Source organism: Ictidomys tridecemlineatus, chromosome 5, assembly GCF_052094955.1.
Source record: "Ictidomys tridecemlineatus isolate mIctTri1 chromosome 5, mIctTri1.hap1, whole genome shotgun sequence".
In the NCBI taxonomy this organism is placed as follows: domain Eukaryota; kingdom Metazoa; phylum Chordata; class Mammalia; order Rodentia; family Sciuridae; genus Ictidomys; species Ictidomys tridecemlineatus.
Genome location: NC_135481.1, coordinates 2,527,502 through 2,543,413, shown reverse-complemented (window position 1 = coordinate 2,543,413; position 15,912 = coordinate 2,527,502). Strand labels below are relative to the sequence as shown.

Sequence of the window (15,912 nt, the reverse complement as noted above, 5' to 3'; positions counted from 1 at the left end):
ACTGTACCCAACATCTATCTATGCCTTTTTCAGAGAAATTTCTTCCTAATTTGGATTCTATAATTAATATTCTAGTTGGGCAATTGTGTGAACATCTAAAAGAGGGGTTTTATACTTATCCTCCATTCTAGTTCTTTGTGTTAGGGTGAGGTCAGTGTCCTAGATAATCAAAAATTTTCAGAATTATAATTGAACCATGTCCTACTGTCGCCCTGAGGCAGATGGCTTTCCTCCAGGAGCATATGAAAATGGCTTTGATATGCGTCAGTTAAGGAACCAATGTGTTGCCTACATTGGGCATCAACAGTGTACTAGAGCATATTCTTGCCTGCTAACAAGAGCCCATTGTAAATTTTCAAGAATTTTGCAATAACCTCCTTCTATATTGCATAAAATTTCAAGAATTTCACAGTTTTTTCTTTCTTTTTTTTTTTTTTTTAACTTGTGGCACTGGGAATTGAACATGCAGAGCATGTGCTCTACCACTGAGCTACATCCCTAGCCCTCACAAGGCCTTTTGATGCCATGTTGGTAGACTGAAATCAAGCAAAGTAGGAGTGTTTACAGCACAGAAATGGGCAAACTGGACAGCTCAGCCTCCCTCCCACAAGCCAGTTGCCAACCACTTATGATCTTCTACTACCTGATATATTTAAGTGATGAAGCCCAACCTGGAAGAAACAAGAGCCACCCACCATTTATTGTTCACCACAGCTTGATCTACAGGTAGGGAATTATGGGCTCTGTGTTGTAACTCCATTGTTTTAGGAAAGTGAAATGACGTATTTTTATTTTTCATATCCCAAAGCAAAATACTGCTTTCTAAATCTTTTCATTTAAGCGCTCATATTAAATAGCCCCAGAGAGCCACAAATAAATATCATCAGCAGAAAGGATCACCATTCACACTGTGTTCCTGAAATTTTCGTTTTCAAAATGTTCTGGCCAAGAACCTAAATCCAAATGACAACATTCTGCTCATTTTGCCTGGTGTTCTTGTTAGTTTCTCTAAATGTCATCTGGAACTCCCCAGTTGGTGACATCCTATCCCTTCTCATTGAAAGCCGTCTGACATCCCAGCACAGTGATGCATTGCACAGCACTAACTTCACTCCAAACTCTACCAATTACCCACGTTACAATACTTAGAAATGTCAGGCCCTCCCAAGGGTCAGATTGTAAAGAAGGTGGCATTTATTCAAAGTCACATAAATTATATTGCAAACAGGCTACCTTGGAATGCTGAAGAAAGACACTAGACTTCAGATCATTCTAAAAGGGCTTTGCCCTTTTTTCCTCAGCCATATGTGATGCCCAGGTGGGCACACTTTCTCTAACTCTAATACTAATATATTACTTTCTTTGTAATACTATTCTGTGCTTCATTCAAACCAGCAGATTGTATAGGCAAGGTCTGTGGAGTGACCCAAGAAGAATCCCTTTACTAAGGTCAATTAGTTACTTAAATAAAAGATCTTATATTTTCAAGGTGTTAGGTTTTCCCTGAATAGGTGAAAACTCCTTCAAGACTGCAGTTTACCTGCACAGACCTTCCCTGCTTTCTATCTTGGTAGATATTGTACTGAGGCACCCTTGCTGAGCAGCTGGGGGATACCAGGCTCTTTCTGCAGGAAGTTGTGATCTAGTGAAGGGTACAAAACTGGTTGAGTTATGTATTCCCTTCCCCCATTGCTGTGACAAAATATGTGAGATAATCAACTTAGAAGGCAGAAAGGTTTATTTTGGCTCATAGTTTCAGGTTTCAGCCTATGGATGCTTGGCCTATTGACTTTGTGCCTGTGGCAAAGCAGTACATCTTGGTGGGAGTGCATGGTAGAGGACACTGCTCACCTAATGGTGGCCAAGAAGTAAAAAAAGAAAGGGCTGGGGTCTCAGTATTCCCTTTAAGAGAACACCTTTCTAATAGTAGGTATAAACTCTTCAAGGCCCCACCACTTTTCCATAGCACCATGGGCTGGGGATCACGTCTTTGACACATGCCCTTTTGGGTACATTCAGTATGTAAACTAACAAGTTATATACATAACAAGCACTGTAGGAGAAGCATTATCTTAGCTAACAGTAATCCATCATGGTTGGCTATTGTTATGATTACTAGATAATCATTATTTTTATCATTAAGTATAAATGAGGTTCTGTGAATATAGGGAGGCAAGTAAAGTCATCCCTCCCTCTTTCTTCATATGTCAAGGAATATATCACAGAAAGAGTGACCCTTCAGAGACTCAGGCTACACATGTTCTTTCCTCCTGCTAGATTCAGAGGACTTGGGGTGGGGAGAGAGGCCAAGACCAAATGCCTTTCTAGTGCCTGAGTGGCCAGGTATATGCTCACAGTGAGCACAGAGCATAACATATGTGGCTTCATTCCCCAGCAGGTCTTAGGCCCCATACTCTGCCTGGTCTCCTTCCTATGGGAACTCTTAAGATTCACATAAGAGTAGAGCTTTGGTAAAATGTCTTTTCTTCCTTTCTGGACCCTTTGCAAGTTCCCACTTAGACTTTTAGTACATCCCATAGAGTGGGAGGCAGATCTGATTTACTTCATAGGTTACTTGAGCTGCAAGAGCAAAGACCAGCCACACTTCCCTTCAAGGGGCTTCTGAGGGCTGGTGACATTCTGGTTCCTGAGCTTAGGGCTGGTTACATAAGTATGTGATTCTTTAAAAGTATATCCAAATGTATATTTAAGAAATATTGTATATTATACCTTGATTCTGTCTTCCCCTTTCCTATGCCTGCCAACTTGTTCATTCTAGGAGAAGAAAGGGCAAGAACATCTTAATTTGTTTTGACCATTGTTTAAGCCACCCAGTCTAAGTAAACAAATGTTTACTTCTTACAGCCTTGGAGGCTGGAAGTCTAAGATCAAGGCACCAGCAAATCCATTGTTTGTTGAAGGCTCTCTTGGTTTGCAAACAGCTGCCTTCTCTCTGTGTCTTCACATAGTAAAGAGAGATGATTTCTCTGGTACCTTTTTAAAATAGGATACTAATGCCATCAGGGACTGCATCCTCATGACTTCATCTAAACCTAATCACCTTCCAAAGGCTCTATATCTTAACCCTATCACATTGTGAATTAGTGCTTCAACTTGTGAATCTGGGTAGGTGGGGGACACAGACATGGAGTACATAGTAGTGTCCCAGCACAGGGAACAGTGTGTCATGAAGGACTGAAGCAGGAATGGCTAAGCCTCAGCCAGGGCTATAGCCCAGGAGTACTTGGGCTAGTGCTCACTTCTAATGCAGTAAAGAAAGCTAATACACGAAAAAAAATGGAGGTAGGCCCAAGCACATTTCTGCACTGAATACAGATTCAGCATCCCTTATCCAAAATCTTGGGATCTAAAGTGTTTTGGATTTTAAGTATTTTTCAGTTTTGAAATACTTATGTGCACATAATGAAATATTTTGGGGATGGGACCCAAGATGAAAACTGAAATTCATTTATGTTTTTTATACTGTATGCCTTATACATATAATTTGAGGATAATCTCATATATTATTTTTAATGCACCTGCATTTTGGCTATATCCTGTCATATTGAGGATGGGTGTGGAATTTTCCATGTAGCATCATGTTAGCATTCATAAAGTTTTATAGTTTAGAGCATTTTGGATTTCATATTTTTCTGGTTAGGGATATTCAACCTATAGTGTATTTTTCCTAACATGGTGAGACCAATAAGGCTACCTCTTAATTTTTTGATTGTGCAAAAAAAAATTCTTTTTCAGGATAAGGTTGGTTTCAAGATTTAAATAATGTGTCTGCCCTTGCCATCTGTTTTGATAGAAAATGGTTAATACTATTGAGAACAAACATGTGAACTTCATTTACTAGAAGCTTTCCATGGGAGGGGTAATTTCTAAGACTTAAAAAACAAAAAAAAATACCTCAAAATATGGTCATTTCTATCACCTCACCATGAGGTTTGTTTTCAAGCTATCTGTAAAGTTACAAGTTAGCTGCCTGATAGTCAGGAAGAATTCAAGGTTCTTTGTTGTAAGTATACACAATTATGCTCAGTGATCCTTTTTGTTTGTTCCTCCTACACATTCTTGACTGAGTCATATCAAGAGAGCTATCACAAGTGTCCACCACTGCCCTGAAGTGGTGAATCATCAATGTGTGCTTCCAAAAGGCACTTCCTGCCATTAGATGTCAGATGCAACTGGTAGCTGAGCCCCGAGCAGCTCCCAGTCAATAGGGACTGTGCTGTCACCTGTCTTTGGTGTATTTGGTGTGTGGGATTTGAATCCCATCAAGAGTTAGAGACATGTGAAGAGAGGGCTCACTCACACCATTGCCCATTTGACCAGGTGCCACAGGAATCGAAGACCGCCTACAGGATGGAGTCCCTGAAACTATCACTAAATTGCGTCAAGCAGGCCTACAGATTTGGGTTCTCACTGGTGACAAACAAGAAACAGCCATTAACATTGCATATGCCTGCAAACTTCTGGACCATGATGAAGAAGTCATCACCCTAAACGCCGAATCCCAGGTAGGTGGATTTCAGGAAACCTTTGTTCCTCTTGGGATGGCCTCGTGTCCTGTGGGACCACCATAGCAGGACTCTTGTTGGAAGACCACCTGGAAAGCTTCCATTCTGTCAACTACTGTGAGAAGGACCCTTGCCCACTATATATCCCTCTTAGCACCTGTGTCATGTTTCTGGGACTTAAGATGTGCTTGTCATTGCCTTGGAAGATGTGGCATTTACTGGAGTTTCTTGTCGTCAAAGGAATACACATCTGAGTTTTGCTAGTGCAAAGTGCAGCCTCTTTTTTTATTGATTTTTTTTCCTTAAATAAATGACATCAGAATGCATTAAAATTCTTATTACACATATAGAACACAATTTTTCGTATCTCTGGTTGTATATAAAGTATGTCCACAATAATTCGTGTCTTCACACACGTCCTTTGGATAATGGTAGAATGTGATGGACCATTATCCAAAGTGCAGCCTCTTTTACCAACATACTACTCTTGTTGACAATATCAGAATTTTTTTTATGAGGTTAAGTATGTAAAAAGTGGGGTCAGGATAGCACTGACTTCCCTGGGATTATTAACTGTCTCCTGGATGCCCCCAACAGGCATTAAATATTTTTGTTGTCAGGTCACATGTATCTGTTTAAATCCTCAAGTATGTAGCAAGTATCTGCTTCATGTACTGTCACAATCTATGCTCTCATTCTACATCTGTGCTCCCCTCAAAGGATGTTCTCATGCTGGCTCACAGTTTTGTGATGGAGCAGCGAGCTGTCTCGCTGTATCCACTTCATTTTTCCCTGGCCTTCTCAGAGTGGTAAAGGCTCCCACAGTCTCTTTGGGACTCATACACAGATTCAGCCTTCCTTTCTCACTTCCACATCCAGACCTTCAACTGTCAAGACCTCAGAACACTGACACTGAGAGTCACTTGTTCATAGCATTACCCTATTATCTTTTAATGTCTGTGGGATCAGTAATTTATGATATAGGTAATTTGCTTCTTTTCTTTTGGTCAGTTTTGGTACTAGTCTATCAATTATATTGACCTTTTCAAAGGACATGTTTTGGTTTCATTGATTTATTTCCCTCTCTGTTTTCTGTTTTATTGATACCTGCTCTTTGTTATTTCCTTTTTTTTTTTTTTTTGCTTGTTTTGCTTTTATTTTACTCTAGTTTCTCAAAATGAATTCTTTGGTTACTGATTTGAGAACATTTTTCTTTTCTAATATAAGCAATATAGGTTATAATTTTTCTGTAGGCACTGTTTATCTGCATCTCACAATTTTAAAGAGCTGTGATTTCATTTACATACAGTTCAAGACAGTTTTTAATTTTTTTTTTTCCTTAGGGCTTCCTGTTTGACTCATGGATTATTTACAAGTTTTTGTTTTTTCATTTCCAAGTGTTTGGAGAATTTCCTCCTATCTTGCTGTTATTGATTTCCAGTTTAATTCCATTGTGGTTGGGCTTGCATTTTACGGTTTTGACTTTTTGAAATTTATTTTTATTTTATTTTATTTTTTTGCCATACTGGGGATCAAACCTGGGGACATTCTATCACTGAGCTACATGTCCAGCCCTCATTAGTTTTCTTTTTTTTTTTTTTTTTGGAGGGGGGGTGGGTAAATCTTTTTTTTAGACATTGATGGGCTTTAAGTTTATTCATTGATTTATTTATATGTGATGCTGAGAATTGAACCCAGTGCCTCACACATGCTAGGCAAGCGCTCTACCACTTCACCACAACCCCAGCTGCCCTCATTAGTTTTTATTTTGAGGCAGGGTCTCACTAAGTTGCCCAGACTTTCCTTAAACTTGTGATCCACCTGTCTCAGCTTCCTGAATCCCTGAGATTACAGGCATGCAACAGCCTGTTTTTCTTTTTAATGACCCAAAGTATGTTCTCTCTTGGCAATTGTTATGTTCCTTGGAAAGAATGCTTGCATGATCCATTTGTGGTGTCTTCTACAAATACCATTTGGTTGTAAAAGGAGTGGCTCAATTCTTGTATATTAGGGGTCAACAAACAAGACTTCCCAAGTTGCCTTGTGGCACGATCCCCCTTTTGTTTGAAGAACGTTCTTTATTTCATCTTTATTCCTGAAGGATATTTTCATTACATACAGAAAATTGAAGTGGCAGTTCTTTTCTTTTAACACGTGAAAAATATTTCTCCTTCCAGACGCCATAGTTTCTAATACGAAATCATAGTCATTTGAATCACTGTTATCTTTGAACTAATGAATTGTTTTTACCTAGCTGCTGCTAGACTTTATCCTTGTCTTCTGTTTTAAGCAGTTTGATTATGACGTGTTTCAACATGATTTGCTTTTGATTTATACTCTGGGATCTGATTATTTTCTCAGATCTTTTACCAAGTTGGAGGTCTTTTCAGCCATTATTTCTGCAATGTCTTTTCTGTACTTTGTCTTCCTCTTCTGGTACCTGGTTGACGTGAATGTTCTGTCTTTTGATATGGCCTCAGTGCTCATGGGGATTTCTTTGCTTTTGTTTTTCTTTCTTTTTAATTTTTTTCTCTGTTGTCCAGGTTGAATAATTCCTATTCATCTATCTTTGAATTCACTGAAATTTTCCTATTACCTTCTTTCTACTACTAAGCCCATTTGGTGAATTTTTTAAAATTAGCTTAGTATATAGAATGTGTTTGTATTTACAGAAAAGTTGGAAAGACTACAGAGAGTACCCATAACCACACCCAGTTTGTCTCTGATGTACTTACACAAGCATAGTACGTTTATTATATTCACGAACCAATATTAGTCTGTTATTACTTACTGAAGTCCATACTACATGCAGAGTGCCTTAGTTTTGCCTAACGTCCCTTCTCTGCCCCAAGGATCTCATATTACATTTATTTATCATGTCTTCCTTGACTGTTCTTTGCTGTGACAGTTTCTTATACTCTGTTTTTGCTGACGTTGGCAGTTTTGAAGACTCCTGGCGAGGTATCTTATAGAATGTCACTATAATGGGATGTGTCTGATGTTTTCTCTCTGACTAGAGTGGAGTTTGGGAAGCACAAGGACATAAAGTCCCATTTTCATCTCATCACATCACATCACTGTGATATCACTGTGATGTTGACTTGGTGTCTGTCAGGTTTGTCACTGTAAACTTATTCTTGTGCCCTTTTGTATGCTGAGCTCTCGGGAAGGAAATCACTATGTAGAACTCACCCTTAAGGAGTGTGGACTTACAGCCTGCCTCCTGGAGGGCAGAGTAGCTACGCAAATTGTGTAGAATTCAGTGAGCTTTTCATTTTGGTTAATGCACTCGGGATTCTAAAGCTTCTATTTGGTCTTTCCATTTGTTGTCTATGGTTTTGTTTTTTTTGTTGGTTTGTGTTTTTCTGTTCACCTCACAATGTTCATGCTTACTTCTTGGAACATTTTTATAATGGCTGTTTTCAAGCTCTTGTCAGATCACTTCAGCATCTTTGCTGTCTTCTGTTGTCTTTTTCTACCATAATCTGATATTTTCCTGGTTCTTTGAACATGGAGAAGCTTTGGATTATATCATGGGTGTTTTAAATACTATATTATGAACCTCTTGTTATTTTTAATTTCTGTGGAGGATACAGATTTTGGTGTGTGTGTGTGTGTGTGTGTGTGTGTGTGTGTGTGTGTGTCTGATCAACAGGTGATCAACACCTGAACAGCTTCCAGGTGTTGGATTCAGTGGTAAATTTGTTTAGCCTTTGTTGTGCTCTTAGCATCCCTCTTAGAATCTGTATTTTTACCCTCCAGAGGTCAATTTGGAACTAGGGTGGCAGTCTGTGCCAGAGTTTAATTTTCAAAGGCATTGTTACATTTAGGGTTATTATCATGTGCACACGGCTTATGGATGAACCCAGGAATTCATAAACAACATTATGGGATCAGTTAGCCAAATCCCTCTTTACAATCTTTCCAGTACTTTCTGGTTCCCTAGGGACTCCCCTATTCAGTCCTGTGGCTAGAAGACTGGTGTCTGAGCTACCTTATTCTGCCCTTTATTTCCCACACCTCCAACTGCATCCAAGGTAGGACAGAAACAATAAAGGCAGAAGTTATCATGTCCTCTTGACACCACAGTTCTGTGATTTTAAAAAAAGGCTCATTTCCCTCAGTCTTTGACAGGAGATGGTCCCACTGATAGCGCTATTCCTGTCAGTGCACCATCGCAAAATCATCTGAGACTGTGTTGGAAAGAAGAGAGGAAAAATAAACACATAAAAGTGGAGATTTCCTTCATCTTCCCTGAGCATTAGGTATTCCTTGTCTTTTATTTGTTTTTTGGTTTTTTTCTCCTCAAGCCAGAACCAGGGGGCTTCTCCTGGAGCTGTCCTCTGTCCTCTATCCTTGATAACCATTTCAAGTTCCCTGGTAACTTGGGCCATGCAGGGATTACCAAAATAAATAAATTAATTAATTAAAATTGAAAACTCAGGCTGGGGTTGTGGCTCAGTGGTAGAGCGCTTGCCTAGCACATGTGAGGCCTTGGGTTTAATTCTCAGCACCACAAGTAAGTAAATAAAACAAAGGTCCATTGACAACTAAAAAAATTTAAAAAAAAAAAAAGGAAAACCCAATACCCATTCCCTGACCTTAGCATGTTAGTCTTTCCCCAATCTAATTGCTACTATTTACTTTTTACTTTCAGAATTCACAAATAGTTTCTTTTTGCATTCTGTCCAGTTATAATAGTGCATTCAAGGGAGAGATGAGATGGATGGATTGTTTGTTTCATCCTACCTAGACTTAGCCTAGAATAGTGCTTTGTGCTAGGACCAAGAATTCAAAGTGCTTCAAAGCCTCCCCAGTTACCACCATGTCCCTCTATCCATCCTAGAAGCATATTTCCCCAATTCCAATTTTCACATCTCCAATATCAGCTTTGAACATGCCCGTCTTTGACTTGCTGGAGTCATGAGTTTTTGTGTTACTAACTGCTTGATTCTCATCCAAGAGGCAAAAACTATCCTTTAACTATCCTTTCTCGTTCTGTTTTCCTCCAGTCTTGCTTTGTTTTCTGGATACAATTCGTCTTTGATAAGCATTGGTTGAACACAATTGGATTTCCATAATATGTTGCCAGGAGTTGATCCCTAAGCCAGTAGCTCACTATGGAGGACCAGGAGTCACTCAGCACTTCCTCACATTGTGTTTGTTCCCAGAAGTAATCGTCCCTTCTGGGGCTCCATTCCTGTCTCTGATTCCTAATGTAGATTTTCCTCCTCTCTCTTGAATTCAGATCCAGGTTTGGAAGGACACAGCCAATTTAAAAACCTCAATAATTATGATTTATTAAATTTCTTTTCCTTGTGGAATTGGAAAGAACACTGATAATTACAACATATATAGGGGTTAATCACTCTAAAGGTTAAAACTCTTTCAAAGTTCTTTGAAAGAGCTTTTCATTCAACTCTTGGTAGCTTAGAAGGAAAGAAGAAGAGTTAGGCAAGGGCCTCAGGGAAGTATAGAGACATGCAGGTGGAGATCCTCACCCTAAGTAGCTACAAATACAGCCAAATGTCTCCAAGTGAAGATACTCCATTCAGAACTTTTCCCTGTGTGATGGGTGATAAACTACAATTTCACAGAAACGTGGTGCACTCTCTTCTGTGCTGAAAGTCATGCTCTTCAGCTGCACTTAGCTTCTGGAGGGCAGCCTTTTAGGCGGCCGGATACTCCAGTATGGAGTCCTAGAAGGATCATCAGCTCAGATATGTTGAGGCAGGTGACTTGGGTCTGTGGTGTGGTCCCTAGTGAACTGCTGCCGTCTCCTGTCTGTTTCAGGAAGCCTGTGCAGCCCTGCTGGATCAGTGTCTGCACCACGTGCAGTCCAGGGGTTCCCACAGGCCCCCTGAGAAGACCGAAAGCTCTGTGAATGTGGGATTCTCCCCTCTGTACCTGGCCTCCACCACAACCACTGTCTCTGGCCCCAGCCCAAGCCTTGTGATTGATGGAAGAAGTTTGGCCTATGCCCTTGAGAAAAACCTGGAGGACAAATTTCTTTTCCTCGCCAAGCAGTGCCGCTCAGTTCTCTGCTGTCGGTCAACCCCTCTGCAGAAAAGTATGGTGGTAAAGCTGGTCAGAAGCAAGCTGAAGGCCATGACCCTGGCAATAGGCAAGTATCCAGGCTGACCAGGCAGGGGCCCATCTCCCCCAACTGCTTTCTCCCAAGCAGTCTCGTTTCTATCTAATACTCTCCCTTGGAAAACCATAACATGGGAAAAGCATTTCTCTTCATTGTTTTTCATTTACAAAATCATACTCTATGTGATAAAGTGAGCAACATGTTCCAAATATAAAAATTTACAATGGAAAGCCACAAAATATAGTGGTAGTTACAGGTACATGTCATGAAGTTGGTAGTACAGTGCTAATTTAGAAGATGGTATTTACACTGTTTCTTAGGAGACAGAACATTAGAGACCTGCCTGTCCCAGGCAGTCCTGGAAAAAGTGAGGGGTCTACATGATCAGTGTTAACCCAGGCCAACTAAGAAAGAGGGAAGAGACAGGGGCAGGGGTTTCTGGTCTCCATGCAGCTGCTGGGGTCCACGGCTCTACAATGCTTTAAGGACCCAGACAAGTGATGATCAGAATTCCCATAGCTCAACTGTGCTGACTGTTCTAAGACAATCATTTCATTAAATAAATCCATTATCAGATATAAATGGCTATACTACTTTACATCATTTACTTAAGGATTGACTGTGTATATAATGGAACTTTTCCTTGCAGGTTCTACTGGCCTGGAGAACCTTCCAGGTTCTTCTCCAGTGACACAGTGGTGGTGACTTTCCATATTATGTAACACTCCAAATTTGTATATCTGCACCTTTTATTATTAGTATAGCTTGAAATATATGCTGTGATTTGGGCTGTTCTGCTTCCCAGTTCCAAGAATGGTCACTGTTACTCTTTCCTAAAGGTGTTGAGGGGCCCGACTTATCCATTTGTCTATCAGCAACTTGATAAAATAAATGGGCCGCAAGGTACACACATTAGTTAATATGCTGGCTGGTTATCAATATGCAAAAAGAGCTGTATGGTGTAACACTTCTTCACCTTGTTTTGAAAACTGCTTGGGAGAGTATGACTTGGAGTAGCCTTGGCTACTTGGCTGCAGTAGCTGAGTAACTATAATAATGATGAAATGATAGCATCTTTCATTGTACCCAATACATATTAAGGGCTCTGTAGGAACTGACATTAAAAAGGGAACACTAAATTAGAAGGTAATTCGGTACTAGCCTGATTTCTTGTGTGGCTGGCAGTTCAGATGTCTTACTATGGTTTGCTCCGACTGCTTAACTCAGTTCTCCCAGGGAAGGTGCTGTACTCTTTTCCCTGATCTTCCCTAATACTATTTCACAGGACTCAGTCCAGTGGGGACCCCAAGAAGATCCATCAGGTCCACTAGATTCTGCACATCTCATCTCAAATGATTCTTCCCACCTGTGCTGTTTCTAGGTGATGGAGCCAATGATGTCAGCATGATCCAGGTGGCAGACGTGGGTGTGGGCATATCAGGCCAGGAGGGCATGCAGGTAAAGACCAGTTGGGGCTGTCCCTAGGCATTAAGTGGCCTCCATTGGCCTCTTATACTGTCTTGCCATGAGCTTCCCCAGACTTCCCCTGGGCTGTCTCATGAAGCTAGGGGATTTGGCTTCAGTACACCTGATGTTCACCTTCTGCTAAGCCAGACGGAGAAGATGAGGTGGAATGTCACTCTCCATATTTATGAAACAACGTGCCATAAACATATCTGCCTGTGTCTAGCAGAGTATATTTTGGGGGAATCAGAGGTTCTGAGAGAGGCAAAGTGAGTCATTGCCTTCTCCCTGGCTCTTGATGGCTCATCCCTAGGAAGCACTTCTTTACTGTTCCCAAACACTAGTGATAGCATTTGAAAAATGGCCTTTGCTGTAGAGCTGTTGAAACCTGGTGTCACCATAAAATTGGAAGGTAGCCACCTTGACTCCCATGGAAATGCAGCTCTGCATTTTTCATTTGTCATTATGTCAGTTCTCAGTGTTCCAGAAGTTGAACACATGAGTTAATTAAAAATGTGTTTCTTTTGGATACAGTATTATGACAATTTCTTGCATCTGATCAAATTTGAATCATAACATTTTTTTAATTTGGTGGAGACTTCTGAAAACCATTCATTGAATGTTTTTCTAAAAATCAGATGTTGGCCACCATGTATTCGTTGGTTAAATCATTCACTCATTCATTCATTCAAATCACAGTTATTTATTAAGTACTTAATATGTGCCAGGCCTGTGCAGAGATCATTCATTTTCTTTCTTGATGTAAAAATAACAGTCAGATGGAAGGTCTCTAGTTGGAAACCCCTTGGTGTCTATGGTGAATTGGTTCCAAAATCCCCAGTGAACACAAAAATCTACAAATGACCAAATCTTTTACATTAATGGTGTAATATTTGCATATAATCTACACAATTCTCTCCCATACTTTAATCATCTCTAGCTTATTTCTAATACCTAGTACAATGTAAATGCTAAGTAAATAGCTGTTGATACTGCATTGTTTAGGGAATAATGACAAGAAAACATCTGTACATTTTCAGTACAGATGCAGTTTTTCCCCCAAATATTTTCCATCTCCAGTTGTTTAAGTCTGCATATGCAAAAAACACAATAGGAAGACTGACTATAGAAGATTGAAAAGTTCACAAACTTAGATCATCAATTACCCAAACCAATTCTTAAAGACTTCAAAGCAAATATCTCTAAACCACTTCCTGTCAATATGTAAGGGTTTAAATGCTTTATGTGTTCTTTAATTCATTTATTCCATTATTCATTCTCTCAAAAAAATTATTCATTCAGACCTCACTTTTGTCAGGTACAGACTTAAAGATGCAGAGTCCATCAGATACAATCCTGTCCTCAGTGGAGTCAGTCTAAACACTCTGTCAAAAGGGACAGAAAGGGGCTGGAGGTATAAATCAGTGGTAGAGCCCTTACCTAGCATGTGCAAGACCTTGAGGCTTAATTCCCAGTACCATCCCGAAATCAAAATAGGTCCATGGGCTGCAAGATAGACTTCTAAATTGTCTTTGGAGAAGGAACCCTGTTTGTTTAGAGCTAAGGTAGCCCACCTGAATCCCCAGCCTTCTGGCCTCCTACTTATCCCCAAATCTATCAATAAACACAGTGTTTATCCCTCTATTAAAGTGGCTTTGCAAATGCCTCTGAGCTATTTTGGAAATTCCACTAAAACCAGGATGGTAGATGTTGTGATTGTTCTGTAATCTTAGTTTTTACTCAGGACTTGGTTGCAGGGGTTGCTCCACAAATATGGTGGACCAGTAAGCCCACAAAGACCAAGCATCTCAAAGATGCATATCTCTATTGCCCTCTCCACTGCTGATTATCCTTGCTTATCCTCAATGGCTCCACCCCAACCTCTGATGCTGCTGCCACCACAGCAAGGATTCAGCATAGTTTCCCTTCATTTACTGGACTAAAATGCAAGACACAGGGTCATATTCACCTGTAAACCTGAACACTTAGAACTGTAAGAAGTATCAGTATGTAAAATTAGAAAGTAGCTTAAATAAATATGGAAGCATTCAGCAACACTCTACCTAGAAGTTACACCTTCCAAAGCTGCATTTCAAGGCAAATGCACTATGGCTCAGGTGCTCCATCACTGCTCACATGATTTGAGTCAGAGATCCCCATAGAGGAGGCTTGTGCTCCTTACCTTGAGTAAAGGAGCAGTGGTGGCAGCTGTGTCCTCTCCCCAGACACTTGCTTAACATTAGGGTCTTTAATACAAAAGATATTTACTTGTTAAGTTTCTCTGCATGTAAGATTGACAGGCACTGCCCTAGTCAGCTCTTCGCTACCAGAAATCGTGAAAACAGAGAAATGCTGAAAAAGTTTAAAAAAATTATTCATTTTGTTCAATCAACAAATGTTTCTTTTTAAAAATTTATTTATTCTAATTTGTTATACTTGACAGCAGAATTCTTTTCAATTCATAATATGTATATGGAGCACAAATTTTCATTTCTCTGGTTGTACACAAATTAGAGTCACACCATTTGTGTTTTCATAGGTGTACTTAGGGTAATGATGTCCATCTCATTCCACCATATTTCAAACCCACATTCCCCCCTGTTACACTCCCTCCCCTTTCACCAATCCAAAATTCCTTCATTCCACCCATGGTCCCCACCCTCCCCCAACAAATGTTTCTTGAGCTTCCACCATTTGCATGGTGCTGTGCTGGATATCGTGAATAGGCAAAAGTAAGTCAAACTTATTTCTGTTTAAACTTCCTGGAGGAAGAAAATTGTACATGTAGCAAAATAGTGACTGAAGTCAGATGAGGGTGAGGGAACTGCTAAGATTAGGTCCAAGGTAGATTTACCCTTGGTCCTCCATATCTACGGGTTCTTCATCTGCAGATTCAAATAATGGAATGGTAAATATTTGGATTTATGTGTGTGTGCTAAACATATACAGATATTTTCTTGTCAATTTTTATTAAATAATACAGTAAAATGACTATTTATTCTTCTGGGGAGAATAGAGCAAAATGTACTTTCAGGGTGGCCAAACAAAAAAGACAACTATGGTTGATCTTTGGGTTGAGATCATGGTGTGGTTTAGAGGAATATGACATCCGGAGATGGAGAAAAGTGGGAAAATTCCATTCATCTGCAGTTTGTGGGTTGTTAAAAGATAGCATGGAACTATGTGCATGTATAAATAATACCATAGTTAATTCCACTTTTATATATATTCATAAATCACCAATCAAAAATAAATAAAGGAGAAAAAAACCCAGCAGGGACTTAGGAAAAAAAAAAAAAGGCAAAATCTTTTTTAAACACATCAGTTACATATCTAATGTTTGAAGCCTTAAATTAATCCTGTAAAGTGATATCCCTGATTTATTGAGATTGAACATTTTTAATTAAAAGAGATGATGAAGGAGACAGTGGTCAAGTCACACTTAACGGTGTTTGAAGCTGGATTTTTCCTTCCATATTTTGCCTTGCATTTGGGATAGGTAAGACAGACCTTATGCTGTGTGAGGCATCACCAATAATGGGAATTCTTCTCCCTTTCAAGGCAGTGATGGCCAGTGACTTTGCAGTGCCAAGATTCCGATACTTGGAGAGACTCTTAATTGTCCATGGACATTGGTGCTACTCCCGACTGGCCAACATGGTGCTGTATTTCTTCTACAAAAACACAGTAGGTATTAGATACTGGTCTTTAGAGTTTCTTAATTAAAAGGCCTGGCATATTTAGAATCATCACCTAAATGAGACCTGTAAGTCACCCCAGGGCCTCTTGTCATTCCATCCTCCTTAGCTTCTGTGAATGTCCCTCAGT

The 15,912-nt window shown here is 39.8% G+C and overlaps 1 protein-coding gene across 3 annotated transcripts in view; it reads left to right on the top strand.

The window, feature by feature from the left end:
- The window catches only part of Atp10a (ATPase phospholipid transporting 10A (putative)), a 189,852-nt gene that overhangs the window by 164,778 nt on the left and 9,162 nt on the right, over positions 1 to 15,912 (top strand). For all 3 annotated transcript variants that reach the window (XM_078049105.1, XM_078049104.1, XM_078049106.1), the window contains 4 exons: positions 4,342 to 4,526; positions 10,320 to 10,650; positions 12,002 to 12,078; positions 15,646 to 15,771. In XM_078049105.1, coding sequence (XP_077905231.1) covers positions 4,342 to 4,526; positions 10,320 to 10,650; positions 12,002 to 12,078; positions 15,646 to 15,771 — 719 coding nt within the window. The remainder of the gene's footprint in view (positions 1 to 4,341; positions 4,527 to 10,319; positions 10,651 to 12,001; positions 12,079 to 15,645; positions 15,772 to 15,912) is intronic.